Source organism: Ranitomeya imitator, chromosome 1 (genome assembly GCF_032444005.1).
Source record: "Ranitomeya imitator isolate aRanImi1 chromosome 1, aRanImi1.pri, whole genome shotgun sequence".
In the NCBI taxonomy this organism is placed as follows: domain Eukaryota; kingdom Metazoa; phylum Chordata; class Amphibia; order Anura; family Dendrobatidae; genus Ranitomeya; species Ranitomeya imitator.
Genome location: NC_091282.1, coordinates 44240940 through 44257240, shown reverse-complemented (window position 1 = coordinate 44257240; position 16301 = coordinate 44240940). Strand labels below are relative to the sequence as shown.

The 16301-nt window shown below is 37.3% G+C and overlaps 1 protein-coding gene across 11 annotated transcripts in view; it reads right to left on the bottom strand.

Annotated features, from left to right (window-relative positions):
• Positions 1–16301, bottom strand: part of TCF4 (transcription factor 4) — a 581252-nt gene that overhangs the window by 181274 nt on the left and 383677 nt on the right. The window contains exon 1 of one of the 11 annotated variants that reach the window (XM_069746021.1): positions 6934–7224. The exons of 9 other annotated variants lie outside the window; for them this stretch is intronic. In XM_069746021.1, coding sequence (XP_069602122.1) covers positions 6934–7002 — 69 coding nt within the window. In that variant the 5' untranslated portion in view covers positions 7003–7224. Of the gene's footprint in view, positions 1–6933; positions 7225–16301 lie in introns of those variants that run through there. One more of the 11 variants, XM_069746020.1, reaches the window with a different exon arrangement.

Below are 16301 nucleotides of genomic sequence, written 5' to 3'. Positions count from 1 at the left end.
AATTTGCAAAAATTTTTTTACCAAATCAGACAAGGTGATTTTCTGGATTTGTTTTCTCATTGTGACTCTCAGTTGTGGTCTACCTATGACGTCAATTACAGGCCTCGCTCATGTTTTTAAGTGGGAGAACTTGCACAATTGGTGCCTGACTAAATACTTTTTTTCCCCCACTGCATTAGGCTGTATGTGTGTATGTATGTTTGGATGTGTGCATATGTGTACTGATGTATGTTTATATGGATGTATGTATGTAAGGAAGTGTGGATGTATGAATGTGTGTGTATTTTAGGCTGGATGTGTGCATATATGTGTGTATGTATGTGTCTACGTATGTATTGATGGGCGTGTATGTAAGGATGCATATGGATGTGTGTGTTTGTATGATGTATGTGTGTATATATGGATGTGTGTGTGTGTTGTGTATGTATGGGCTTATGGATGTATATATGGATGGATGTGTGTGTATGTAAGAATGCATGTGTGTATGTACAGTATGTGTGGATGTATGAATGTGTGTGTATATTAGGCTGCATGTGTATATGTATGGATCTATGTAAGGATGGAAGTGTGGATGGATGGCTGTGTGTGTATGTAAGGATGGCTATATGTGTGGATTTGTGTATCGCAAGGATTGATGTACTGTATGTATGGATGGATGTGTGGATCTATGGATGTGTATGTAAGGATGTCTGCATCTGTGGATGGATATATATGTGTGTGTGTGTGTGTGTATGTGGATGTATGGACATATGGATGATGTATGGATGTGTGTGGATGTATGGACATATGGATGGTTTGTTGATGTATGGATGATGTGTGGATGTATGTATGGATGATGTGTGGATGTATGGATGTGTTTGTGGATGTATGTACGTATGGATGATGTGGCTGTATGGATATATGTATGGATGATGTGTTGATGTATGTATGGATGATGTGTGGATGTATGTATGGATGATGTGGATGTATGGATATGTGCTGTGTATGTGGTGGAGTCACTGGTGTACACGGGTGCCCATATTATCACTGTGCACCATAGATCTGAAGGATAACTGGAATCCTTTAGGTGCCTAATGACAAGCTCCATTATATCGTATCTGAAAATGGCCACATCTGACCCAAATACAGCTCTGCCTCATATAACGAGCCCATCCATCCTGCAGATGACAAACACAGCTAACCTACAGTATATCTGACACACTCAGCACTGCAGACTGGGGGATCCTGCAGCTGACAAAATCACAGGTAACAAATATACACAGTATGGCAAACACAGCTCTGCTACAGCTAACCATCCCAGCTCTGCTACACCTGACACTTATCTTTTTCAATAAAACCCGCCTCTTAAAGATACAGTACCTGCATATCAGCCTGTGCCAGTAGAGGTGCTCACAGCAAGGCCTGGTGTGAATCCTACACCGGTGACAACATGGTGCTGTCCCAAATACAAAGAAAAACAAGAAAGGACACAAAATGCAGGAACTTCATCCGTTACCATAAACACATTAAATGAGAAACACATTTCTGCTCCAACAGGAAACAAACTTTTCTTCAGCCCAATTTCCTGACAGTGAGAAAGGTTTGTAACGCCATTACACGTCTGCGATGCCCCCGACAGCAAAAGAAGAACAGTGGGGCCAAACGTGGCAAACGCTTCCACCAATCATCTCCAAGACGGAGCAACAACGCCTGCGTGACCCCCATTAATGGCGTTACAGAGGGCGTGAGGGGGGGGAAAACGGCAATAAATGTGATATGTGAACCCGCCATCACCGTCCTAATAAACAGCCGAGGTCAAAAGGAAGACGATAAAAGCATCATCATGGGCGCCATTACTGCTATCAAAGCATTGTAGTGCGGCTTTATAGTATGGCTGATATCATCCCGTACATCGTCATATCTATACACAGGCACAAATATATACTGTATGCAGTATGTATACACTATGTAATGGTACACATGTACATACCTTGCACATACCGTATATACACAATCATACTATACACGCCATACATGCAACATAACACACTACGGGTGCCATTACTGAGCATTCAAAGGAATAACTATACAGACACACACATACATATACACTGTACAGACAGATTCAAACCACACACACACATATATATATATATATATATATATACATACGCATATGCACATATACATATATGTGCACACACATTAATATACACACATGCAGAATGTACATATACACATGTAGTTATATATATATATATCTCACACACATACAGTAATTACATACACAAATATGTACACGTAGACATACACACAAATATATATACATACATTATTTAAATTCACATATATATGTTATTATATGTACACATAGGCATATACACTGTACAAATACAACACACATATATACATACACATATACACACGCATATATAGTTACACACATACAGTAATTACATACAACATGTACATAATATGTACATGCACACATATTTACAGATATCTATACATACACACATAGATATATACACACACATACATACACACACATAGATAGATATACACACACATTGAGTTTATGCATACATGTGCATGCACACATTGAACATATACACACATACTAGTGATCTTATATGTTCTGTATATGAACCGTTTGTGTCTTATTCTAAATAATTTCTGCAGTATAAGAAGGTAATTATTTCATCTGGAGAGGTGAGCTGAGACCCCCAGACTGTCACCCCTAGACTGTCATCCTCAGACTATCCCCCCAAACTGTCATCCCCCACTGCCACTCCTAGACTGTCCCCCCAGACTGTCACCCCCTGACTGTCCCCCCCAGACTGTCATCCCCTGACTGTCACCAACAGACTGTCACCAACAGACTGTCACCCCCCAGTCTATCATCCCCAGACTGTCACTCCCAGACTGTTCCCCCCAGATTGTCACCCACAGACTATCACCCCCCACTGCCACCCTTAGACTATTATCCCCCACTGCCACCCACAAACTATCATCCCTAGACTGTCACCTCCAGACTGTCCCCCCAGACTGTCACCTACAGACTATCATCCCCCCTGCCACCCTTAGACTATCATCCCCTACTGCCACCCACAGACTATTATCCCCAGACTGAAACCCCAGACTGTCCCCTAGACTGTCACCTACAGACTATCATCCCCCACTGCCACCCTTAGACTATCATCCCCAGACTGCCACCCCCAGACTGTCCCCCCAGACTGTCACCTACAGACTATCATCCCCCACTGCCACCCTTAGACTATCATCCCCTACTGCCACCCACAGACTATCATCCCCAGACTGCCACCCCCAGACTGTCATCCCCAGACTGCCACCCAAGATTATCATCCCCCACTGTCACCCCCATACAGTCATCCCTTGACTGTCATCCCTAGACTGCCCCCCCAGACTGTCACCCCCAGGCTGTCACCCCCAAACTGTAATTCCTCAGACTGTCATTCCAAGACTGTCACCCCCCACTTCCCCTGTCTGTTGTTACTTATGCAGATATATTGTGAGATTTCCTAGTGGAAGGACAAAAAACCCCAGGGGCAATTAGTGTAATTGTAGCTTTGTTCAAATGATATAAGTTGTGCGCATATTTGTGATGGACGATCGTAACCGCTTAGGTGCAGAAAAGGTCCAAAATCCCCTGGAGGAGCCATGGGCCCCAATCATCAGTGACACTATCCAGATGCAAATCCCGGGACCCCTGTGTGACCGAGGACGCTTCCTTACAATAAGGTCAAAATCTTATGTTCTTAAACCGCATCACACGTCATAAGGAGCCTGTGACAGAGGACTCCGATGAATTACAGCCCTGTTATGAGGCTGCCGCAACACAAGAGGGCCATGAGGGAGGCAGATGTAGCAGGGCTGAGTATGCTGCTTGGCAAAATGCATCATGATAGGTGGCGATTCCTAAAAGGGCCTCAACTAAAACGACTTTTAGGTCACAGAGGTATCATTAATGCGCACTGTGAAAGGGCAATCTGAGCTCTGCTACATCTGTATGGTGCATGCAGTTACCAGGAACGTACTGTAATGACACCAGCAGGTTCTCACAGTGGAAGGATTGATCAGTGATGCCTTGAAATTCCTCAACACAGGGAGAAACGGTGCAAAGACGAACAAAATGGAACCTCGGGGTCAATTATTATTTTTGTAACATTTAAAAAAGAATTTGGGAACATTTTTTTTCTTCCTTTCATTCAGTAAAGTGTAGGAACGATGAGATCAGTATAAAAGATAAAAGCTCAAGGAGTCGAGGACAAATACCAACATATAGATGGCAATAATTATACACGCAGACTAATGAGGGGCCTACAAAGTTTATAGGGGGCACTATATCATCTATAGGTGAGCCCAATCATAGCGGGAAAGCGAGAAGTCACAGGAAAGAACATACAGAAAAAGACCAGAGGCTGCGAAATACATTTCTAGCGGGCACACGCATGGCATCCACATTCCCTGCAAGATGCCTGGCACAATATCAAAAAATCGTACAATGCGAAATCCCTGCCAGAACAATGCCCGCTCCATGAGAAACAAAAAATCTGTTTGTCGCGCGGACGAGTTTTATAGAACGGTATAGAATTTGCTTCGACGGAGAGAGACCCTCACGGTTTACAGGCCTGCGGTCAGGCTTTGGCACCGATCGACCGCCACCGGAAAAAAAAAAACTAAAATATAAAGATGGTTGGGTCACAAATATAAAAATGGCAGATTTATTTATTTTTTTACATTTTTCATTTTCTGCACTGCACTGGCCGCCATTGATTTTTTTTTTTTTGCAATTTCTCTGACTTCATCTTTCTTTTTCTCTTTCTTTTTCTTTCTCTTTCTGTCTTTCTTTCTTTCTCATATCTATCTATCTATCTATCTATCTATCTATCTATCTATCTATCTATCTATCTATCATATCTATTATCTATCTATTTTATTTCTCTCTCTTTCTCTCTTTCTTTCTTGTTCTTTCTTTCTTTCTTTCTCCTATCTATCTATCTATCTATCCTTTCTTTATCTTTCTTTCTTTCTCAATCTTTCTTTCTCTTTTTCTTTCTTTCTCTCTTTCTTTCTCTTTCCTTCATTATTCTATGTATCCATCTTCTTTCTTTCTTCCTTCCTTCCTTCCTTCCTTCCTTCCTTCCTTCCTTCCTTCCTTCCTTCCTTCCTTCCTTCCTTCCTTTCTTTCTTTCTTTCTTCTATCTATCTATCTATCTATCTATCTATCTATCTATCTATCTATCTATCTATCTATCCTTTCTTTATCTTTCTTTCTTTCTCAATCTCTTTCTTTCTCTTTATCTTTCTTTCTCTCTTTCTTTCTCTTTCCTTCATTATTCTATGTATCCATCTTCTTTCTTTCTTCCTTCCTTCCTTCCTTCCTTCCTTCCTTCCTTCCTTCCTTCCTTCCTTTCTTCCTTCCTTCCTTCCTTCCTTCCTTCCTTCCTTCCTTCCTTCCTTCCTTCCTTCCTTCCTTCCTTCCTTCCTTCCTTCCTTCCTTCCTTCCTTTCTTTCTTCCTTTCTTTCTTCCTTCCTTCCTTCCTTCCTTCCTTCCTTCCTTTCTTTCTTTCTTCCTTTCTTTCTTCCTTCCTTCCTTCCTTCCTTTCCCAATACTTTGATAACCTATCATTGATCCATGCTCCTCAGAGCTTAGTAGGCCTAGCCGGACAATATGCCCGCAGCCCTTTCCTTTTGGCCTCTTGCCCCTGACCTGGGCACCGTTCAAGGACCTGATGAAGTGACAGGGTAAACCCCCCCCCATACAAATGTGAACTAGTGGCTGCCTGGTTGTCACTGTGACATTGCTTTTACACATGTTGTTTTTGTGTTGCTTTTCTTTTTTTTTTTTTTTGCCCCCCTTTTCGTAATCGAAAATCCCTTTTCTTTCCCATGGCACGGGGCACAAGGGGCGAAGGGAAAATCAACTTCCAGATGGTAACAGAAAAACCTGCAGCTGAACCAGGGAGCCAAATGCCACACATACTTCTGTAATCGCACATACGTGCACTGCGAGAGTTTACAAAAAAAATAAATAAATACAAAACACAAAAAAAAACATTCTAATCCCCTAAATATTCAAAATGTACATTTCATATCGGCGTCTCACATAACATTTTGCAGAATATTCTCCCTTTCCTCGCACGGATAGTTTTTTTTTCCTGCCGTGTGTCTAGCACATCGCTCTCCCCTTCCACCCTGTCTGTCGTCTCTTTAACCGGTCTCCCTGCCAAATTTTTTCCCCAGATTTCCTCTCTCCTCTCTTTCCGAGAAGGAAAACCTCACAAAACAGGACAAATAATAATAATAATAATAATACAAAACCACACTTGTGCCAATTGTACAGTGAACTCAACACTCCTGGAAATGTCACAAATAAATAAATAAACAAGAACAAGAAGTACAAAGAAACAAACTGGAAATATCACAATAAATAAATAAAAAAGAAGTACAAAAAACAAACAAAAAACAAACAAATAGAAAACTTTCTATTCTGCATAAACCAATATAAAAAAAAAAGGAAATAACAAATTCTATTAATTTTTTTTAAAGCTTTTTCCAATATGGAACAAATACATTTTTTTTTTTTGGATACAAAAGTAACAAGAGACATATTCTTACGGAGAACTGGATACATTGCGTGAGCTACAAGTTGTCAGATTTGACGCTAAGCACGAATATGATTTACGACAATGTCGCAGAGCCGGAACGGAGAGGTGATGATGATACGTTTACGTAAATATTATACGGACGCATGCAAATATAGAAAGGGTCGACCACAAAGCGGAGACTGGACGGGAGGAGACGGGGACGGTGGGGAAGAGACACAGCACAGCAGTCGCACTCTCATCCTTTCCATCATCCGTGCGATCCACATTCCCACCACAAATAAAACTTGTCAAAATTACACCTTTAATTACAGACTTCTCTTACCGCTTTCCCATTATAGTAGTACATCAAAGAGTTTCCTCCCAGTCCGGGGATTGGGTACGCGCAATACATAGCGTCGGGTTCTCTCTTTTTTTTTTTTTCCTCTTCGGTACCCACTCTTTACAACTTTTTATTTCTAACTCTGCTGTCCCTTTTTTTCACAACAATTCCTTCACTTGCATTTTCCCATATGGCCAGGCCAAGCATGGTGAATATGCAAAGCAGGGAGAGACCATTCCTGACGTTTGGGAGGGGGTGGATAAGAGGAGGTGGCTAGCTCTCTTCTTCTTCTCTACGCTCTCTCTTTTTCGCTGTCAGAAGACAGCTAACTTTCCACAGCGATTCTGGAAAGCATCCCAGTACTTCCTGGTGCATACAAGAAGACAGATTCAACTTTTCCATGTTTGCTTTAAATCGATGAAAAAAAAAAAAAATAAATAATTGAATAGGGGGGGGGATTTAAAAAAAAAATTAAATAAAAAAAAATAAAAAAATTAATCGCATATCCGTCTGAATCCGGTTCTTTTTCAGATTCCTGGCATATTTTTTTTTTGGAGAGGAAATGTTGGATTTTTCGCTCCCCCCCCCCCCCCACCCAACACCTCCTCCTTTATTGCTTTCCCTTAAAATTTCCACTTAACTGCCTAGGGGTGAAAGTAGGAGAGGGTCCATAATTGTGCAGAATACAAATGCAGTTAATTGACTCCCCCTCTCTCTCTCGCTCTCCCTCTCTTTCTTTTTTTTGTTTTAATTTGATTAAAAAGCGAGTGGCAGGAAGGGATTCGTATGATGCACATCTAATAACTATACCATCTGTCTCTGCTCCTGGCAGGCTCCCAGCATTGTACGCAGCTACTTGGGAACCCAGTTCAGAAAAGGAAAGAAGGGGGGGGGGATGGCGGTGGGATATGCGGTGGGGGGGGGGGGGTGGAGGGGTGAAAATAATAATAAATAAATAATAATAATAATAATAAAAAAAGTGTTCTGGCCCGGCTGTAAAGAACCAGTACGGTATGTGAATCTGATGATGTAACATCTAAGGAGTCAGATATGTTGCATTGCTCCTCCCAACTGCAAGATTTTCATTTTTTTTTTTAATAAAAGTGAAAAAAAAAAATATATAAAATAAAAATCTAATAAAAAATGACTATAATGTCAGGAGACAATCATGTAATTCAAATAAAACGTAGAGTATCACAAAAAAATAGAAATAAATAAACAATATAATAAATACTATATAAAAAATTATATATATATATATATATGTATGTATATATATATATATATATATATATATATATATATATATATATATATATACATATTTCTGCATTTATATTCATCAGGCCCGGAGTCATTAAGCTTGCCTTGTTACCATAATCTCTATCTTTATTATTTTTTTAAAATAAACTTTTTTTTTTTATTATTTTTATTACATTTTCACGTTATTTTTTTCTTACATTTTTTATATTATTTTTTCACTGGCAATTTTTAATAATTTTTCTTCAATTTTTTTTTTTTTTAGATTTTTGTCTTACAGTTTTTGATTATTTTTTTCTTACATTTTTATACTTTTTTTTCTAAAAATTTTTGCTTATTTTTTCGTGACATTTTTTATTTTCTTCCATTTTTTGCTTTTGATTCTTTTCTTCCATTTTTCTTACTTATTTTTATTTTTTTCATACAGCTTTTGAGTATTATTTCTTCTTATTTGCTTATTATTTTGCTACATTTTTGGATTATTATTTTTCTCTTACATTTTATTCTTATATTTCTAGATTTTATTTTATATATATAAATATATATATATATATATATATATATATATATATAAAAATTTTATTCTTACATATTCTAGTTATTTTTTGCCTAGATCTTTTCATTAATATTTTACTATATTTTTTTCACACTTTTATTTATTATTTTTCAATCGAGTACTAATGGAGAACAGTCTCCCCTTTCTTGAGCGTTTTTGCCATGTACTATGTGGGATAATACTAGAAGCATCCCGGCTATTCATCTGGAAAAAGAAGAAGCCAAAATTGACCGCACTTGAAAAGAACAAAAATCCCTCGTCGATAACGACGATCAGACGACATTACGTGGACGCAAATCTTGGAACCTTTTTTTTTCCCGTGTTTATTAATAAATCTCTCACAAATCATAAGAGGGGGAAACCAAAGGCCTTTATATTCTTGATACTGTACCAAATTACCTCCAATCCCCCCCCCCCAAAGAAAAAAAATTTGAAAAAAAAAGGAAAAAAAAAAAAAAAAAAGAAAAGCATGCTAGCTGGCGCTTGCCAAATTCTGATCATCCTAGGAAAGTAGGGCTCCTGGGAACTCATCCCAAATGAAACTAAATCATTTGCATATGCCGAAATAAATGGCATCCGAGCGTAGAGCTATTCTCCTAGAATCAACTTTAATAATTCACAATACCTATTTCCTAACAGCGTCGCGTGGTAGCAAAAGGCGGAAGAGAAGAAGCAAATAAATGGCGAATTTTGCCAGCAACAAAAAAAAGTTTCCGCATAGAAAGTTCTACCCGCCCCCCCCATAGAACAGCATAAGGAATAAGCAGAGGTTTATCTAACTCACTTGCTCTGTATTTATTCCCAAAGTCCCCGGGGCTTTGGGTAAACAGTACTTGAATTATAATCACACATTTCATTCCAATTTCATGCTTTGCAGATTTTTTTGTCATTGAAACAGTTAGATGTCAGTGTGACAGGATCACGGTCGTAACCTCTCCACCACCCGGCTGGTCCTATACCCCCAGGACGGGCGACAACAGGTCAATGGGTGTGCGACAACGTAAAAAAAACGGAAGCAGGGGAGGAAGGAGGATGCAGGGAGGGGGAAATACAGAGGACAGATAGGGAGACCCCCGACTTCATAGTCCTTATACACACGTATGTATGGGGAGGTGAAATGGTGAAATGGTGAACCAAAGGCTGCAGAATGTTCTATGGGAAATAAGACTAGACAAACATAGATGATGAAGAAGAAGGCGAAGAATGAGACGGAGAAACACAAGAAAGACATGTAGACACAAAGATAGATAGATAATAGATAGATAATAGATCGATAATAGATAAATGATAGATAGATAATAGATAATAGATCGATAATAGATAAATGATAGATAGATAGATAGATAGATAGATAATATATAATAGATAGATAATAGATAGATAGATAATATATAATAGATAGATAGATAATATATAATAGATAGATAGATAGATAGATAGATAGATAATATATAATAGATAGATAGATAGATAGATAGATAGATAGATAGATAGATAGATAGATGATAGATTGATAATAGATATATAATAGATAGAAACTAGATAGATAATAGATAGATAGATAACAGATAGATGATAGATAATAGATAGATAGATAGATAGATAATAGATAGATAGATAACAGATAGATGATAGATAGATAGATAGATAGATAGATAGATAGATAGATAATAGATAGATAGATAACAGATAAATATATAATAGATCAATAGATAGATAATAGATAGATAATAGATTGATGATAGATAATAGATAGATAGATAGATAGATAATATATAATAGATAGATAATAGATAGATAGATAGATAATATATAATAGATAGATAGATAATAGATAGATAGATAGATAATAGATAATAGATAGATAATAGATAGATAGATAGATAGATAGATAGATAGATAGATAGATAGATAATATATAATAGATAGATAGATAGATAATAGATAGATAGATAGATAGATAATAGATAGATAATAGATAGATAGATAGATAGATAGATAGATAGATAATAGATAGATGATACATAGATAATAGATAGATGATAGATAATAGATAGATAGATAATAGATAGATAGATAATAGATAGATGATAGATAATAGATAGATGATAGATAAATAATAGATAAATAGGTAATAGATATGAGAATTGATTTGCACAGCCCAGTCCATCATGCACACAGTAATCTTTGGCTGGTGGACAGCTCCATATCTTCCGGCATCCATGCCTCTATGTTTGATTAGCCAGCCTGGGTGATGTCATTGTTGCAGCATGATACACATGTGATGTCACGCACGGCTGGCTAATGAAAAGAGGAGCTGCAGATGCTGGAAAGAGGTGGATGTGAGGATTCGCGTCCACGGGCCACAGATTATTGTGTGGACAATGGACTGGGTGATGAGAATTTAATAAATAGATAATAGATGAGCATCAGAAAAATACAAATCACAGACAAATAGATAAAAAGAGATGGAAATAAAGATATTTAGACTGATATGCAATAGATAGAGAATAGTGATGAGCGGATATACTCGTTACTCGAGATTTCTCAAGCACGCCACGAGTATTTGTGAGTGCTCGGAGATTTAGGTTTTTTTTGCCGCAGTTGAATGATTTACAGCTATTAGCCAGCCTGATTACATGTGGGGATTCCCTAGCAACAAGGCAACCCCCACATGTACTCAGTCTGGGTAACTGATGTATATCATCCAGCTGCAGCAATAAAAACTAAATCTCTGAGCACTCACAAATAATCGTGGCGTGCTGGAGAAATCTCGAGTAACGAGTATATTCACTCATCACTGATAGAGAAGAGTTTGGTAGATAGATAATCGATTGATAGATAAATAGATAATACATAGATAGATAATAGATAGATAGATAGATAATAGATAGATAATAGATAGATAGATAGATAGATAGATAGATAATAGATAGATAATAGATAGATAGATAATAGATAGATAATAGATAGATAATAGATAGATAGATAGATAGATAATAGATAGATAGATAATAGATAGATAGATAGATAATAGATAGATAGATAGATAGATAGATAGATAATAGATAGATAATATATATATAATAGATAATAGATAGATAGATAATAGATAGATAGATAGATAATAGATATATAATAGATAATAGATAGATAGATAATAGATAGATAGATAATAGATGGATAATAGATAGATAGATAGATAATAGATAGATAGATAGATAGATAATATATAGATAGATAATAGATAGATAGATAGATAGATAGATAGATAATATATAGATAGATAATAGATAGATGATAGATAGATGATAGAATAGATAGATACAGGTGCATATCACAAAATTAGAATATCATCAAAAAGTTAATTTATTTCAGTTCTTTAATACAAAAAGTGAATCTCATATTTTATATAGAGTCACTACAAACAGAGTGATCTATTTCAGGTGTTTATTTCTGTTAATGTTGATGATTATGGCTTACAGCCAATGAAAACCCAAAAGTCATTATCTCAGTAAATTAGAATACTTTAGAATACCAGCTTGAAAAGATTATTTTAAAATCCGAAATGTATGTTCAGTAAATGCACTCAATACTTGGTCAGTGCTCCATCAGTGATGGTTTGGGAGCCATGTCATCTGCTGGTGTAGGTCCACTGTGTTTTATTAAGACCAAAGTCAGCACAGCCGTCTACCAGGACATTTTAGAGCACTTCATGCTTCCCTCTGCCGACAAGCTTTTTGGAGATGGAAATGTCATTCTCCAGCAGGACTTGGCACCTGTCCACACTGCCAAAAGTACCAATACCTGGTGTACAAACAACAGTATCACTGTGTTTGATTGGCAGCAAACTCGCCTGACCTTAACCCCATAGAGAATCTATGGAGTATTGTCAAGAAGAAGATGAGACATCAGACCCAACAATGCAGACGAGCTGAAGGCTGCTATCAAAGCAACCTGGGCTTCCATAACCCCTCAGCAGTGCCACAGGCTGATCGCCTCCATGCCACGCCGCATTGATGCAGTAATTGATGCAAAAGGAGCCTGACCAAGTATTGAGTGCATTTACTGAACATACATTTCAGTAGGACAACATTTCGGATTTTTAAATCATTTTTCAAGCTGGTGTTATAAAGTATTCTAATTTACTGAGATAATGACTTCTGGGTTCTCATTGGCTGTAAGCCATAATCATCAACATTAACAGAAATAAACACGTGAAATAGATCACTCTGTCTGTAATGACTCCATATATTATATGAGTTACACTTTTTGTATTGAAGAACTGAAATAAATTAACTTTTTGATGATATTCTAATTTTGTGAGAAACACCTGTAGATAGATAATAGATAGATAATAGATAGATGCTATATATTAGATGAGAGATATTAGATAGATAGATAGATAATAGATACAGTGGGGCAAAAAAGTATTTAGTCAGTCAGCAATAGCACAAGTTCCACCACTTAAAAAGATGAGAGGCGTCTGTAATTTACATCATAGGTAGACCTCAACTATGGGAGACAAACTGAGGAAAAAAAATCCAGAAAATCACATTGTCTGTTTTTTTATCATTTTTTTTTGCATATTATGGTGGAAAATAAGTATTTGGTCAGAAACAAACAATCAAGATTTCTGGCTCTCACAGACCTGTAACTCCTTCTTTAAGAGTCTCCTCTTTCCTCCACTCATTACCTGTAGTAATGGCACCTGTTTAAACTTGTTATCAGTATAAAAAGACACCTGTGCACACCCTCAAACAGTCTGACTCCAAACTCCACTATGGTGAAGACCAAAGAGCTGTCAAAGGACACCAGAAACAAAATTGTAGCCCTGCACCAGGCTGGGAAGACTGAATCTGCAATAGCCAACCAGCTTGGAGTGAAGAAATCAACAGTGGGAGCAATAATTAGAAAATGGAAGACATACAAGACCACTGATAATCTCCCTCCATCTGGGGCTCCACGCAAAATCCCACCCCGTGGGGTCAGAATGATCACAAGAACGGTGAGCAAAAATCCCAGAACCACGCGGGGGGACCTAGTGAATGAACTGCAGAGAGCTGGGACCAATGTAACAAGGCCTACCATAAGTAACACACTACGCCACCATGGACTCAGATCCTGCAGTGCCAGACGTGTCCCACTGCTTAAGCCAGTACATGTCCGGGCCCGTCTGAAGTTTGCTAGAGAGCATTTGGATGATCCAGAGGAGTTTTGGGAGAATGTCCTATGGTCTGATGAAACCAAACTGGAACTGTTTGGTAGAAACACAACTTGTCGTGTTTGGAGGAAAAAGAATACTGAGTTGCATCCATCAAACACCATACCTACTGTAAAGCATGGTGGTGGAAACATCATGCTTTGGGGCTGTTTCTCTGCAAAGGGGCCAGGACGACTGATCCGGGTACATGAAAGAATGAATGGGGCCATGTATCGTGAGATTTTGAGTGCAAACCTCCTTCCATCAGCAAGGGCATTGAAGATGAAACGTAGATAGATAGAATGTTGCTCACTCATATAACTATATATCAGTTACACCTGACTTCAGTATAATATCTCCGCCCGGTCTGGCCCATCCCCCCTCACGGCCCGGATATATCCATGTACCGTATACACAGAGCCGTCGTCCCCACGTGTTTGTGTCTCAGCCCACAACATTAACAGGACATCAGACTGGGGCATAAAAAGCGACTTGTGGGCCAGTGCGGGGGAGGGGAGAGGGACTTTGTAACGTGGATGTTAATTAAATTAACACACGATTATGCGCTCGGCCTACGAGGAAAGTCGCCTGAAGACACAGACTTTATTGGGGGCTTTAGAAGTTGCACATGGCGCAGTGAAGTGGCATCAATCCCTGCACTCGCCATGAATACCGGGCAGTATACTCCGCTCATTAATGGGGTCTTGTGCGCTCCGTCTAGGATCGCTCGGGGTGGGGGTGGGGGATAAAACTTTCACAATCTCGCCAATAATTTAGTACGTTTTAATGAAGGGGCAGACATAGGTGGAATAACATTTACCTTAGAAAGCAGCAGACATTCGCACAGTAAAGTAGCAGAGCTGCCAGTGTTCTGGGGTTTACATAGGTGAATGCGGCCCCCTGTTCTATACGGCGGCCATAAATACCACCTGCGGCAATTTGTACCCCCTCACATTCACGCCATCCACATCGTCCACTGCAATTAGACAGAGTCTCTGAAAACTGGTTGGAACTTAGCAGAGAAGTATTTTCCCCCTATTCTACCCCAGCCCCTTAAAGGGGTAACATGTCCAAACTCAAGACTGGCGTACAAAATGGGGGGCACGACATTAATTTATATAAATGAGACAAATTATGTATATATATATATATATATATATATATATATATATATATATTATTATTATTATTATTAACACTATATATAATTCAAGCTAAAATCCAATGACAAAAATAAATAAAACAAAAGGACAATAAAAATTGAAAATAATGTAAATATTATTGATAATAAATAATATATCTGACTAAATAGTATATAAATAATATATAAATAATATAAATAAAATAAACTATATAATTATAAGTAATATAAATAAATCTGAAATGCAATAAAATAAGAAATAAAAAAGTACAATAAAAAAAACCATAAATATAATTGATATAATATAAATAATATATGAATATATAGTATACAAATAATAAATAAAAATAATATAAATCATATAAACATTAATAAATAATATAATAAAATATAAAATTCAATAAAAAATAAAATAAAAAGTACACCTATTTGTTATCCTTTATAATTATTGGACACTACAACCATTGTCTAAGGGCTTAGTATAAACAAACATTACAACAGTGACATCTGTAGGACGAAGGCAAGTATTGCAGGTCTAAAAATAAAAAATAAAAAAAAATAAGGAAAAAATACAACACAAGACACAAAGCAAAAGGAAAAAAAAAAAGCAGTAGAAACCAGTTAAAGAAAAGTTTTCTTTTGCTCTTTTTACGATCCTACAATTAGGAACCTATAGGTTTATAGTGTATATACTATCGTACTGTATAATACTAATAATAAAAATAAAAAGTTGCTGGTGCAAATTAATGGGCAAGCTCATCAACCAAAGTACCCAAAGATGTGGTATAATTAATCATTTATTTGATGTTATTTTTTTTATTTTTTAACTATATGTTTTGTATTTTATTTTATCATATTTCTTTGGTTTCTCAATATTAAATATTGCATAAATATATATATAAAAAAATTAGAATGTTTAGACACCTACAAATTATTGTATTTACGTGAACACTGCGAATTCCGAGAGTCCGATTCCTCCCGATTTTGTAGCTCCGGGGCCGGTGTTTGATGGTTGTGCCAACGTGGAAGCAGATTTTGGGCGGATGAATCATTTCGGCCTACGGTTTCTCGTTATAATGAATACTGTATGAACGCGCTTGTGCAATCGGGATTTCAACACGCCGGCAGAAATAAAAAGACCATTGTCTTCTAATTACACGTAGGAGATTACACTATATAATACCGTAAATTGGAATTGTGTCATTTCGAAC